General features: G+C 38.8%; 1 protein-coding gene across 2 annotated transcripts; it reads right to left on the bottom strand.

Annotated features, from left to right (window-relative positions):
- Window positions 1–1,162: 1,162 nt before the first annotated feature.
- On the bottom strand, window positions 1,163–14,260 carry eif2ak2 (eukaryotic translation initiation factor 2-alpha kinase 2). 2 transcript variants are annotated; one of them, XM_049601102.1, is made up of 22 exons: window positions 14,132–14,260; window positions 13,901–13,985; window positions 11,868–11,994; window positions 11,716–11,789; window positions 11,464–11,613; window positions 11,220–11,343; window positions 10,111–10,169; window positions 9,873–9,992; window positions 9,644–9,784; window positions 9,357–9,561; window positions 7,611–7,748; window positions 7,158–7,256; window positions 6,192–6,254; window positions 4,946–5,032; window positions 4,336–4,394; window positions 4,071–4,190; window positions 3,842–3,973; window positions 3,551–3,755; window positions 2,760–2,927; window positions 2,319–2,420; window positions 1,929–1,991; window positions 1,163–1,671 (listed from the first exon to the last, which is right to left on the bottom strand). In XM_049601102.1, the coding sequence occupies exons 2-22, from the start codon at window positions 13,906–13,908 to the stop codon at window positions 1,537–1,539; spliced, it is 2,379 nt and encodes a 792-aa protein (XP_049457059.1). In that variant the 5' UTR covers window positions 13,909–13,985; window positions 14,132–14,260; the 3' UTR covers window positions 1,163–1,536. The 2 variants fall into 2 exon arrangements, with proteins under 2 accessions (XP_049457059.1, XP_049457058.1); XM_049601101.1 differs by lacking the exon at window positions 14,132–14,260 and having other exon boundaries at window positions 13,901–14,119.

Raw genomic sequence — 14,260 nt, 5'->3', positions numbered from 1 at the left:
GTGCCAATCCAGTGCAGGTGTATTGACAAATACAGCTACCCGCTCAGAATGACTCACCGGAAGTGACACATCTACCAGAACGTACCTTTAGTGTCATGAATGTAGGTAAAAGCAATACAGTATCTTTGTTAAAAGTAGAGTAGGTCATTATGTGGTTAAAATATGGGCGTGTCCTCTGGATTTTTTTTTTTTTTTGGTATTTTGTCTCTTAAACGCACTACGCATGCGCAGGTTGTGTTGATGGTCATTCTGAGCGGGTAGCTCTTTTTGTCAAAACACCTCACCTATAAAATTCAGCGCCCAAAGCGGCTGCCTATATCGCCTGTAGGAAGATAAGCCACTGTGCCTACCTGTTCTTCACGTTGACTAAACGCTTACTATAATTTATTAATTTACACAATTAAAGGCAAGAAAAATGATTAATAAAATACAGTGCAGGGAGAGGCAAAACCACCAGAGGACTTAATTGAAGACTCCACCTACTAAAATCTTCACAGGTTATTAAGAACTCTAAAGTACTGAAAGGTGAAGAGCAATACATACAATGATACACGTGATGCTAAACTACTAAAAGCAAATATGTTTGACTGCATTAGTGTTCAGTTACAGTTTCCATTAAACTTGAATACCTCACCTACAACACAGCTTACTCTCATGGTGAGAGGATAGTCCTTTGTGGTGCTCATGTGTTGCTCACCACATGTTAGGACATTTAGTTCTGGGCTCCACCTGTCAGTAATCCAGGAGGTTGTGGAGGCATTTTACTGCATCTTGTGGTACTCTTCTCTCAGCAGCGGCGGCTGGATTGTATTGAAGGCAATGGAGAAATAAATAATTATGATGCTGCCTGCCCACGAGTGTGTGGTTCAGGTTACCTTCAGTCTGGTTCCCCTTAAGCTTGAAGCCAATGATCAAGGGCCTTGTCGATAGAGAACTGTGAGTCTTTCACACAAAAAATGTAACTACATGTAATTGTAATGCTGTAGTTTCACTGACTGAATTACAAGTGCATTGCAGGTGCAGCAGCTTCTCACAAAACTTAAATGAATTCTTGAAATAAAATAGAAGTGTTGACATTATTTCCCATTGTTTTTAATAATGAATGTATGCAAAGGGGAAACAAAAACCACCAAACAAACTAAACAACATAACAAACGGGGGCTCTGCCTTCAGAAATTAAATGGTTTCCAACTGAAAATATTAACCAAAGGATGTAATGTTACATCTCTTTAAATACATTTAAGCATTAAAAACAAGACAGGTGTGAATTACTGTAAAAGTAACTTTTATTTATATCACAATAAAATTGATTTTATGTTTCATTCTGACTGATTATAAAACTGATAATATTAGGTCCCCTTCTTAGATTGCTCTTTAATTGTGTCTAAGTGCAGTAAATAACTATTTTCCCACAAATATTAATCACATTTCATATTTACACATCATCTTAATACAGTATATCAAATCACTGCATTAAATCACAGATGAGACATCATTTCATACACTCCTCAGACTTGTGACAAATCCTTGTGACAATCAGTATGTTGCATTTTCCTGACTCACATTTTGTGAGTTGAATGTTAGCGCCCACTTCTCTAGCTCTGTCTTCAGCTGACTTGCATGAGGTCGGTCCTCTGGCTTCTCACACAGCATTGGCTTGATGATCTGGTCCTGCAAAAAAACAACAAAAACAACTGCTACCAAGATTTTTATATTAACAATAATAAATGCTGTTGCATTTCAATATAGCTGAAGCTCCACTTGACAGTATTTCTGACATATTTGACAAACTTTGACAGAGATTGATCTCTTCTCAAAACACTGTTATCTGTGCTGCTTGATGTTTGACATTATTTACATACAGACAGCAGTAGCCCTGTTTTAACTCCTCATCAATCAGTTAGGATAACAGGAATATTTTTATGTACCTCTTCGGGAAAAGTCAGTGAGAACTCTTCAGGAAGCTTCTGACTTCTGACATTCATCCAAACCTGGTATCCATGCAGTGATAAAAAGATGAAAAAACATGTTAGTTACCTGGAAATGTAATTATAATTAAAATAATGCTTTGTTGAATTTTCCAAAATATTACAAGACAAGTTAAATACATTAAAATATGAATAGAGTTCCATCTTATCTGCTATCTATGGTACACTGCTTTTGCTACAGTACATACGAAACAGATATCACCCACTAGTGTTTACTTAGCTGGTGTTTTCTATATTTATAGCAGACAAAAGCCTGCATATTATGGTAACATCGTAGTGGCAACTTTAATAGTAACACACAATGTTATGTTCTGTTCATGAAAGACTTACCTCGGCTCTTGCATGAAGAGTAGAGAGTTTCCAAAGGAGTTCAAAGTATATCAACCCCAGAGCAAATATGTCCACTTTTCGGTCATATGGCTTTTCTGACCTCTGTGATAGAATAAAAACACAATATTGGTAAAAGGTGTTGGAGCAGCCTGATGTTATCCTCACTTGAATAATCATGCTAGACTCACTAGTTATGTTCATGAGGTTAAAGAAGTTTAAAAACAATGTTGTGTAATGTTATAAAATGTTTGCATTAAAGTGTTGATTTTACTGCTCACACTGCCGACAGCAAAGTGAGGCTGAGTGTCAGGAAATGCAGGAGCATTATAAGTGTGGGAGGTACAGAGGTAGTCTACTTGATTATGCCTATTAGGAGAACATAACTAATAATAACACAACAATGCTACAGTTAAAAGACATTTTTAGTATAGACCATCTCACTTGTTCAGGAGCCATGTAAGATGGGGTTCCTTTGCACCCTGTTCTCTCCTTCACAGCAGAGTCATTATCGTCATCATCATCATCATCAGTGCTGCCATAATCTCTGGTGACCAGACCAAAGTCCCCAATCTTCACCTCTCCATTCAGTCCAAACAGGATGTTTGCAGGCTAATTGTTGAAAAGCAAAAACAGAAGTTGAAACAAATAATCATCTAGCTCCTCACATGATGGACACAGTAACACGTGAACTAGTGAACTTAGAGCTTGGAATTAATTTAATTAATTTAACCTGTGGATGAAACCAGAATCAAATCTTAACAGTCAGTGGATTTCACTGGGAAATTGTTCAGTTTGATTAGATAAATGATCATAAAATGGCCTTGTGTTTATCTACTTCATCATTTAGGAATAAAAAATAAATTATTTGCAACATTATCCTCTCCGTGTCTCTTTTAAAATTTCTCGTTACATTTTCTGTCTTGCTTTCTCAACGTAGACCCCCAAAAAGTGAGTAAAATCATTTATTCAAGTAGCATTTGTTAACATTATTATTATTATTGTTATTGTTATTGTTATTATTGTTCTGTTTAATTTAATGTAAATCAATTGAATACTGGCCTTAAAAATGACCCAGAATTTGGGTACCTTGGTAGCCAAGTGGTTACAGTGCATGCCATCTAACAGCAATGTCCTGAGGAGGACCCCCTTCTCTCAAATAAAGTACAAAAGGCCAAAATACCTTGAATAATCATGTGTTCACTTATACTAGGAAATGGTGGTGAGGGTCTCACCTTAAGGTCTCTGTGGATGTGCTTCATGGAGTGAATATATTCAACTCCACTGAGTATTTGCTGAGCAATTCTTAGACTTTCTTCTCTTCTCTTGGAGTCTTGCAGAGGCTGAGCGTTCTTCTCCTTAATCCACTCTCTCAGCGTTTTGGTGTCACATAACTCCATCTGAATATAGAGGTACTTTGACAATGACTTATCTGTAGATCTAGAAAAAAAAAAGAGAAATGATTTCACACCCACGTTTAACTTTAAATAAAAAGTTCAGATTAAAGGTAAGTGCACAGGGCTTACTCGACAGAGCTGTCGCTGTCAGATGATTCAGAATACCATTGGTATCCTGAATCCTCCATCCAAAATGTGTAGTATCTGATGATATTACGGTGGTGGAGGTCTGACAATGTCCAAACCTCTCGAAGGGCTTTCCTGATCCAAATGACGAGCCGAGAAAATAAATCAGTAAACAAAGTCTTTGCACAAATATTGCACAAGCTACACTGAAAGTGTACTACTGCATACTCACTCTTTACAGCTGACAATCTTTACAGCATAAAACTTGTTCAGCTGTTTATCTCTTGCTTTGTAAACACAGCCAAATCCTCCTCTGCCAAGACACTCCATGGGATCAAAGTCTGAAGTAAACCTGTTGAGAGTAACACTATTGTTTATGCAAAAAACACAGAGGTGTCTTCTTGATTGTATATCAGTTAGTGGGAGAGAGATTTAAGACCACATCAGTATAAAACACACATGCTACAATGCAAATCAGTTTTTTCCTATTTTTATACCTTGACTGGTTGGATGACTCCTTCTGACTCTTTCCCATATTCCTGTCCTTGACAGCATCCTTAAAAGAATAAAATAGATTTATAAGAGACATATAATGTGTAGTTCACATCAGTGACATCGCTTTATATACATTTAACTATTTCCAGCATAGAATAACATGTCAACTGTGGACAGGGGAAAGACCTGGAACATGATTATTTAGTACAAAAACTACACAGATGTGTATTAAAGAAAAAAGTTCCTTCTATAAATCAATATAAAATTTGATTTCATGTTTCAAAGCTTGATTATAAAACCCATAATATTAAAAATTATGGGTCCTCCTTAGGTTGTTCATAATTTCATTGTTAATGATTTTTGCTCCTGTCTGCATGTGGCTTTTTGCAAAAGACAGAATTTCCAACTTCCATCCATTGCCATTGGTGTCTGAGATAAAGTTCAGGTTGAAGTGCTATATCAGTGCATGACGTTAACCATTTCCCTACAAATATGGATAAAAGTATATTAATAAAAGTATAACAAATCACTGAATTAAAACACAGACATCACAAGAGACAGATTGCCGTATGCTCCTGTGACTGATCACAATTCATGGTGATAAATAGTTACATTTTCTTTCTCCAGCTCTGTCTTCAGTTGACTTGCTTCAGGCCGGTCCTCTGGCTTCTCACGCAGCATTGACTTGATGATTCGGTTCTACAAAAAACAAAAAACAACTGCTTCGGAGATCTTTGTACCAACAACAGTAAATGCTGTCATTTAAGTAATATCACAGAGAGCAAGTGCTGTTGTGCTGCAATCCAGCGCTGCGCTGCTAGTTTGTGTGTGAGGTGGATCATAGTGCATTGCTGTTCTTCTTGGTAGTTGTGACATTGAGACATCGCCTGTCTGCAGGCGACAGATCTGATTTAAAAAATGCAGCGACAAAAATGCAGCTGTGGCTCAGAAGGCAGAGTGGGTCGTCCACTAATTGGAAGTTCAGCGGTTCAATCCCCAGCTCCTCCAGTCCGCATGCTGAAGCATCTTTGAGCAAGACAGTGAACCCCAAATTGCTCCCGACAGCTGTTCCATCGGTGTGTGAGTGTGTTAAAACTGAATAGCAGGTGGCACCCTGTATGGTAGGCTCGGCCACCAGTGTATGAACGTGTGTGTGAATGGGTGAATGTGACTCATAGTGTAAAAGTGCTTTGCATGGTCAGAAGACTAGAAAGGTGCTATACAAGTGCAGTCCATTTACCATGTACAACACAGATGTTTCATATACAAGACGTGTATGACACGGACAAAGTGTCTCTTTGCCATGGCAAATTACCTTTTAACCCCCCCTTCAAACAGGGAAAAAAATCTGTCTCTGCATTTTATTTTGATCACAGTCTGTTTTTATAAAAGTGCTTGTGACATCTCAAATGCGGCTTTGTCTTGCAACTGAAAACATGTAGCCCATTTCGTAGAAAATACCTAGATATATATCGTGTATCACAAGTCTGCCTGTAAATACAGAGCTATGCATTTTTGTCTATTTCGCCCAGCCCTAGTACCTACATAGTTAGAAGTCCCAGTGATGTTGAGCTCTGTACCAGCACTCATGGAATGTCTCTTGTCAAATCGAACTACTTGGTTTGAAATAATTGTTGTTATGCTACAATAGTGTTGATGCTCCACTCCACAGTATTTCCTACATACAGTACACGCTTTGGAAATATTTGACATTATTTGCAGTCCTGTTTAGACTTTCATCTTTTGAGGCTTTAGAGATGGACAACTGATGGACCTTCATGACAAACTTGCACCCTGTGGGGAATACTGCTTCATGAGGCACGTGAATTAGTTCGGATAATAAAATATGGTAATTTACCTCTTTGGGAAAAGTCAGTGCAAACCATTTGGGGAGCTTCTGATGTCTGGCGTTATCCAAAACCTGGTAACCATGAGGAGATAGAAAGATGAGAGAACATGCTGGCTAGCCTGAAATGTACTAATAATTCAAATAATGCTATGATCAATGTTGCAAATACAAGAAAATCAAACAAACTTCAATTACATCACACAGTGTTAATTGAAGTGTAGTTAAACGTTTCTTGCAGAGAATTCTGACTTCCGACTTATGAAATGCTTTGCAGAGACTGAAGAAAGACAATAATGGACAAACTGGCAATTAATGCCTCCATCCCTTTTTAAGGGCCAGCAGGGGGAAAAAGATGGAGATCCAGCAGAGATTGATCTATTCATGCTGAGCAGCCAAATGGTATTTCAACAATATCTGAAAATGCCCAAGAAATCCAGAAGAGAATTGATTGCCACTCCTTCCAGCACAGCTTCCCCTCAACCATCGGAATCATCAGATGAAACATTACATGTGTTAGAGGGGTTGATGCTAGATTTAGGAGAGAAATTACTGAGCGTTAGATCATAAGTAGGATTTCCCATAAAATTTGAATCAATATTGAATTGCCTCCAAAACTTCCTCCATGCTTCCCAAACTCTCAGCTGCTGAACAATTCTTAAATAATATATTGATTTTAATTGTTCCACAGGAAAGATATCCACTAAATTTAACCTGCAGTCTGCCTGTTATATTTATTGTGCTCATTCATCATTTATTTGTCTGTTTATTAGCTGTTTGTGTAGTCAGTAGTCTTAAAAAAACTTGATTATGTGGTTTTTATGTGTGTGAAATATTACTAATATTTCACACACAATAATATAACTGATTATTTCTGATAGCTGAATTTGAGTGCAAATCTCTTGTGTTTATGATATAGAATTTGTCTGTTGGCTTATTATAGTATTGATGAATGCATTCATGCTATCAGAGACTCACCTCTCCTCTTTCGTGGCCAGTAGAGACTTTCCAAAGGAGTTCCAGGTATATCAACCCCAGAGCAAATATGTCCACTTTTCGGTCATAGGCCTTCTTCCTCTTTTGTGATAGAATAAACACACAGTATTGACAATAGGCACTTCCTATACTTTTGTTAATCATCATGAAAGATTAAGTAGTTATGCTCATGAGGTAAAAGAATCTTCAGCTTTCAAATCTGCTTTTTACTGTTAAACTTTGACATTTAATTTCTATTTTGTTCGATTTGCGTAAAAGTTGTTACGTGGTTGATGTAAACTTTTTGGTTTTACTATTCTCACTGCCAACAGTAAAGTGAGGCTGAGCTTCAGGAAATCCAGGAGTATTGTTAATTAAGACCATTAACTGGACGTGTTTGTTAAAACAATAAAATATACAACACTTAAAAGTTATTGTCAGCAAAGATCATCTCACTTGTTCAGGAGCCATGTAAGTTGGAGTTCCTCTGTACCCTGTTCTCTCCATCACAACATCTCCATCAGCATCCCTGGTGACCAGACCAAAGTCCCCAATCTTCACTTCTCCATCCAGTCCAAACAGGATGTTCTCAGGCTTACCATCGAAACGCAAAAACAGAAATTGAAATAAATAAACATCAAGCTCCTCACACAATGGGCAGCAACACATGAACTAGTGAACTTAAGAGTTTATAATGGACAGTAACAAGACTAGGTTGAACGTAACGTCAGGTGATTCACTAGTTGAGAATTACGGTCACAAGGAGAGACGTCTCAGCTGTACTGAACTATCTACTACACTCCACGCCTCTTGGGACTTGTTGGGGCAGGATCAAGCCTAATACACCAGATGGTTTGTTACACAGAACCACCTGAGAATCAATCAATCAATCAATGGCTCAATCATAAAACCATGCAAGAAACAATTCCAGTGAAATGTAATCCTGTCAGTTCCTTCAATTAATGCGTAAAAAAAGATTGCATAATAATGAATACATGTATACAATTGGGCAGTCTTATGTAATCACACACCGCAATGCCTTTTTAAAAAAATTGAATGCCACAAGTAAAAAAACACACACTTGCTGTGCTTTTTTATTGTTGCCAGGCAACCACCCATTATCACGTTCTTATGCAAACCTTCCCATGTAATCAATCTACCTGTTTTTCCCCACAGTAATTAGTATCTAGTTACTAAAATGTTGACGCCTCTCACCCTCAACCAGAGCTGGAGCAAGTACCCTTTGCGTCAACATTTTTAGTAACCAGATAATAATTACTGTGGGCAAATAGCACAGGGAAACGGACATCTGTGTGGGTACATGAGACCCTAAAAAAAAGAGGGTGGATCACGGAGAGTACCACCAGTTGGTCCAGGGGCTTGACCTCAATGATGACCGTTTCCAGGCATATTTTAGTAGGACTCGGGGCAGTTTGACAACCTGCTGTCTATGTTCGAGCCATATAGCTCAGTAGCACAACTGTAAACATGTCATGACCACCAAAGAAGGCCCACCTCTAAAATCATCCAACTGGACAATGGGAAAAAGGTGATGACAAAAGAGATGACGTGGGGCGCTCTTCCACTCCGAGTTGAAGTTTTTTCAACTTGAGAGCTCTGGCAAAAATGCGAGGTGCCTAGAGTGCAGAAACGCGAGGCGTGTTGCAACACAAAAACCGTGAGCAAAAAGCTTCATTCTCATTAAAAACAATTACAAAAAGCTGCTAAAGCCGCCTCCAACCCCCTCCAGCTGCTAGAACACTTTCTGTGTGATTGAGTCCTTAGGCAGTGCCTCCATTTAGGATCCTTGTGGCCTGAAGGTAGAAGCTCTTCCTGAGCCTTCTCAGTGCTAGTCTGGTGTATCCAGTGCCTTCTTCCTGACCTTAACAGGGAGAAAATATGGTGATCCGTCATGATGCTCCTGGCCTTACTTTTGCAGTAAGACTAAAATATATACTACTATGGCCAAGGTTTCATCCCCTCCACACTGGGAACTGTAGTTCTGCTACCCTTTACCAGTGAGCACCAGGACCAACTCTCAGTACTCTGCCCTCTGACAGGCTTCATTACTGGTTTTCGCAATGATCTGTCTCAGGGTTTTGGCAGATGACATAATGACATACATACACATACCTGAAGTTACATACAGGTAACTTCTGTATAAACTCTGCCTCAGCCACACACCGCAGAGTCTGGTCTCACCTTAAGGTCCCTGTGGATGTGCCTCTTTGAGTGAACATATTCAACTCCACTGACTATTTGCTGAGCAATTCTCAGACTTTCTTCTCTTCTCTTGGAGTCTTGCAGAGGCTGAGCGTTCTTCTCATCAATCCACACTCTCAGTGTTTTGGTGTCACATAACTCCATCTGAATATAGAGGTACTTTGACGATGACTTATCTGTAGGCCTAGAAAAAAAAGAAGAGAAAATGATTTAACACTCACCTAACCTGAAGTAAAAGGTAAATAAGGTAAGTGCATGCCACTTACTTGAAAGAGCTGACAGTGTAAGCTGAACTGCCAGCTGAAATGTCCCATTGGTATCCTGAATCCTCCATCCAAAATGTGTAGTATCTGATGATATTACGGTGGTGGAGGTCAGACAATGTCTCCACCTCTTGAAGAGCTTTCCTGATCCACAGGAAAATAAGAAAATGCATCAGTAAACAAAATACGGGCACAAATACTGCACACTGTTACCTCACTACTGCGTACTTACTCTTCACAGCGGACAATCTTTACAGCATAAAACTTGTTCAGCAGTTTGTGTCTTGCTTTGAAAACACACCCAAAGACTCCACTGCCAAGACACTCCATGGGATCGAAGTCTGAGGTAAACCTGTTGAGAACAAAAACACAGAGGTGTCTTCTTGATTATATATAGGTTATTGGGAGAGAGAGTTATAAGACCACACTAGTATAAAACACACATGTTAAATAATGTTGTTTTTCCATACCTTGACTGGGTGGATGTCTCATTCTGACTACTTCCAATACTCTTGTCTTTGACAGCAACCTTAGAAATAAAATAATAAAATAGATTTAAAATCAAGAACCCTGCTCTGATTATTAAGTTGTATATTATTTAAGAAAGATGACAGACAAGGTCTAATCCACATCAGACTAGCCAAGTAGTATATAGTCTTTTGGAGTGACTCCCTCTGTAGGTGGGGTGAGATCGCAAGTAGTCATTGGTGCTGTATTTACAAGCATCAGGAAGCATCTGGGAGGAAATGTCTGCTTCTCTGCCAAACTACCCATGGCTGTACTTCTTTGTGTTGTACTTACAAGTGTTTCTAAAGCCCAGTCAGGTACAGTTCAGGTCAGTTCGGTACGCATGTTTTTTTCAGTTTCCAATGTGAAAAGTGGTGGATAGTACCAATTAAGTCGTTCCATACCGTCCCCATTTTTGGTCAGCCCTCTGTTGGGGTACCTAGCACACAGATCTGGTACTAAAAGGTGGAGCTGTGAACACTGCAGTCTGTTGATTGGTCAATAGCAGATGGTCACTCTGCTAAGGGCTGAGTTGTGGCTGGTTTGAGGCTTTTGTAACCATCGTTTATACCGTGGAACAGACACAGTCTTACATTTATGAGTTAACTATAACTACAAAATGAAAGGATGTTTTGCTGCCTCTCGCAGCAGCTGTAGACTAAGAAAAAAAATAACTTAATTCACTGGGCTTGACAGCCGGCAACTCTTAAGGCGGAAAGTTTACTTGTAATGCTACATGAGCTGCATGAGTTGACAACGTGAATCCATCAGCACACCTAAAATTTCAATATGACCCTTCCATTCAAACATTGTATTCATTCCATTACATCAGGAGGGTAGGCTTTAGGACAGAAACTCCTCTTTGTATAATGCAATACAGATCAACAGCATCACAAACTGCATCCTTTACAATGAATCATCACCTCTCTAAAACAGTTAAAACAAAAACTGAACATTTGAACCTTCACGAAGGTAGAGTTTATAGCAGCACGACTTTTAGCTAGGTTAACCTAATGAACTGCCAACTGAGTGTTAATTTGACTATTCAAAGGGAGTAGGAAATATTAAATACCTTGCTGTCCAAGTCTGACTGTTCTTGAAGAGCAGACCAAGCCAGGCGAGCTGCATTTTGTTTGGCTTCCTTGACACTCTTGCCCTCACCCACAGGGCAGTTGATCACTACTTTGTAGAAATATCTGTGTAGGCAGCGAGCAAATATTTGGATCATCATGTTAAAATTTCTCTCTCATATCAATGAAGAGTTTAAAAAGTGTCTGTGGTGTCTATTCAGGTTAAACATGTTCAGTAATACTCACTGAGGCTTATGAGGTGGGCCGCATTTTTTCTCTAAGATGTAATCAGAGGAGTTTTTTGTTTTCTGACAGTAGGTGTTGACGATTCCTATGAAATTTGTCTTTGTAAGACCTTCGTCTTTGGTTCTCACACTCACGCTCCTTATCTTATCACTGTAACACCAAGACAAATCGGATTAGAATTAAAACATGTCATAATCCAACAGAATCAGAATAATGAAACAGAAACAATGTGCTGTGGCTGTCTGTGCTCACCAGACGTCCGACACCTTTGGATCCAATTTCTCTTCTGATTGGCTTGATGCACCACTCTGTTTCTCCTCTCCAGGCTTGAAAACAAAAAGTTGAGTTGTATTATGATATTGGGGTGCAGCTTGTGTAACAATAAAGAGATGTAAAAATCTTACAGAGTCATCTGGCTTCCCAAACAAGACTCTCAGAGCATTCTTTGCTGCGTTCTGTTTGGCTTCCTTCTTGCTCTTCCCCACACCATCAGGATACGCCTTACCACCCAGGACTGCTCTGATAGTAAATCTGAGGAGGAATGATTAAACTGTGTTTAAAAGACAAAATGATAATGAGAGAGTGTAGTGAGACGGAGGTTGCATTACAAAGACATAAACCTGCACACTGGATTAGCATCCCCAAAGGTGTATTTATTAACTTTAAAAAAATATATATATTTAAGGAAAGGCACAGTGTGCAGTAATCAACATTTTAACAAATGTAAATGCACCCAAATTAGCTGGAAGGCTAGTTTTCATTGACTGTCCTTTCGCCAGCTGTAAAAAGGCATCCTAGAAAAACAGATCACATATAACACCGTTACAGACAAAATCCACTATCACATGTTACAGTTAAATATTACGGGTATCAGTGTTCACATCTTTGGATGTCTAGAAGTCATTTCTTGTCATTAAACTTAAATGAGTGATATGATGGAGACTCTCTGATTGTTTGTGGCACTGAATTCCACTGATGAAAAAACGGCCTGGCTGAATGCAGTTTTTCTCAGTGGGATCGTGCAGTCTCCCCTAGCTGCCTCTGTAGTGGCTCTGTCAGCAGTGGATCTGAAGGTTACGATGCCAGATAGAGGAGGAGGTGCTGAACCATGCATTATCTTTTTATACAAGACAAATATTTTTATAAATGATGAGGTTTTCCCAGCTCAGTGGTTCATACTTCTTCAGAATATGGTAGTAATGAAATGTGAAAGGTTTATTGTGTAACGGTTTGAGTGCTTGTTTGTGGTTTCATTGCTGTGGAGTGTGCATTAGACCAACTTATCAGACAGTATGTGATGTGGGAGACGACCACTGAGAAGAAGAATATCTTGGTGGCTTCAGGAAGTGCCTGATTAACCTTAAGTTTGATAAACTAAAGTAAAATAATATGAACTTGATAATATCTCAACTCAGTTTTGACTGTTGACTTAATATTACATCAATGTGTGTGTATGTGTGTGTGTGTGTGTGTGTGTGTGTGGTTTAAATGTGGTAACAGCAGGTTATAACATGAAGTATGAATAATATGAAGTACTTTACTGTGTAGTTTTCGAGTAATCCTGTGTCAAAATCCTTAGCAGAGGATAGGATCAAGGATATTTCACCCAACTTTGATGTGGAATAAAAACATATTTTCCATAAGTAGTCTATGATTCATATACTGCTGAACTAAGTACTTCCTAGACTACGTGCATGAATAATATTAAGTACTTTTACTGTGTACTTTTTGAGTAATCCTGTGTCAAAATCCTTAACAGAGGACAAGATCAAGGATATTTTGCCGAACTTTGACGTAGAATAAAAAATTATTCTTTTCTCTGTTAAGGATTCTGACACAAGATTACTCAAAAAGTACACAGTAAAAGTACTTCATACAAGTAGTCTAGGAAGTACTTAGTTCAGGGGTATATGAATCTTGGACTACTTATGGTAAGTAAGTTTTTTATTCCACATCAAAGTTGAGCGAAATATCCTTAATCTTGTGATCTGGTCAGGATTTTGACACAGGATTACTGGAAAAGTACACAGTAAAAGTAGCTACTTCATATTATGCAAGTAAGTAGTGTAAGAAGTGCAAAGTTCAGCAGTATATGAATCATAGACTACTTATGGAAAATATGTTTTTTATTCCACATCAAAGTTGGGTGATCCTTGGTATCCTTGATCTTATCCTCTATTAAGGATTTTGACACAGGATTACTCGAAAACCACATAGTAAAAGTACTTCATATTATTCATGCACGTAATCTAGGAAGTACTAAGTTCAGCGGTATATGAATCTTGGACTAGTAATGGAAACCAAGTTTTTTATTCTACGTCAAAGTTCGGCAAAATATCCTCGATCTTGTCCTCTGCAGTCTGACCCACAGTCAAGCGAATCACGGCTGGCTTGACCGCAGTAACTTTTCAGCTCGTAAAGAATCAATGCAACTCACGTTTTCATGTGACCAGGGCCAACACATCCAACGTCCTCATACTTCAGCTCCAAGCACTTGCTCCGTGCATACTCGTTCAGTTTAGCTGTGTCCATTATAAACGACGCAATGTCAACTCACATTACAGACAAAGTGCAAATAACTGAATATAAACTATATCTTTTCCGTTTTCATCTTAACTCTGCTTCCACGTCTTCTTTATGTCTGGGCTCAATTTCGGTTCAGCCTCACCTGCACGAGGCTGAAGTTGGCTTCCAATTCCGCTTCTCTGATTGGAATTTCTCGGTCCACCTTAAATGTCGCATAAAGCCTGTAGATGGCGGTATTTAGTCAGTTTCAAGCTAATCTCTCAAGACCAAT

Source organism: Epinephelus fuscoguttatus, linkage group LG16 (genome assembly GCF_011397635.1).
Source record: "Epinephelus fuscoguttatus linkage group LG16, E.fuscoguttatus.final_Chr_v1".
NCBI classification, from domain to species: domain Eukaryota; kingdom Metazoa; phylum Chordata; class Actinopteri; order Perciformes; family Serranidae; genus Epinephelus; species Epinephelus fuscoguttatus.
Note: the sequence above shows the minus strand (reverse complement) of the source record. Positions and strands in the feature narration are given on the sequence as shown.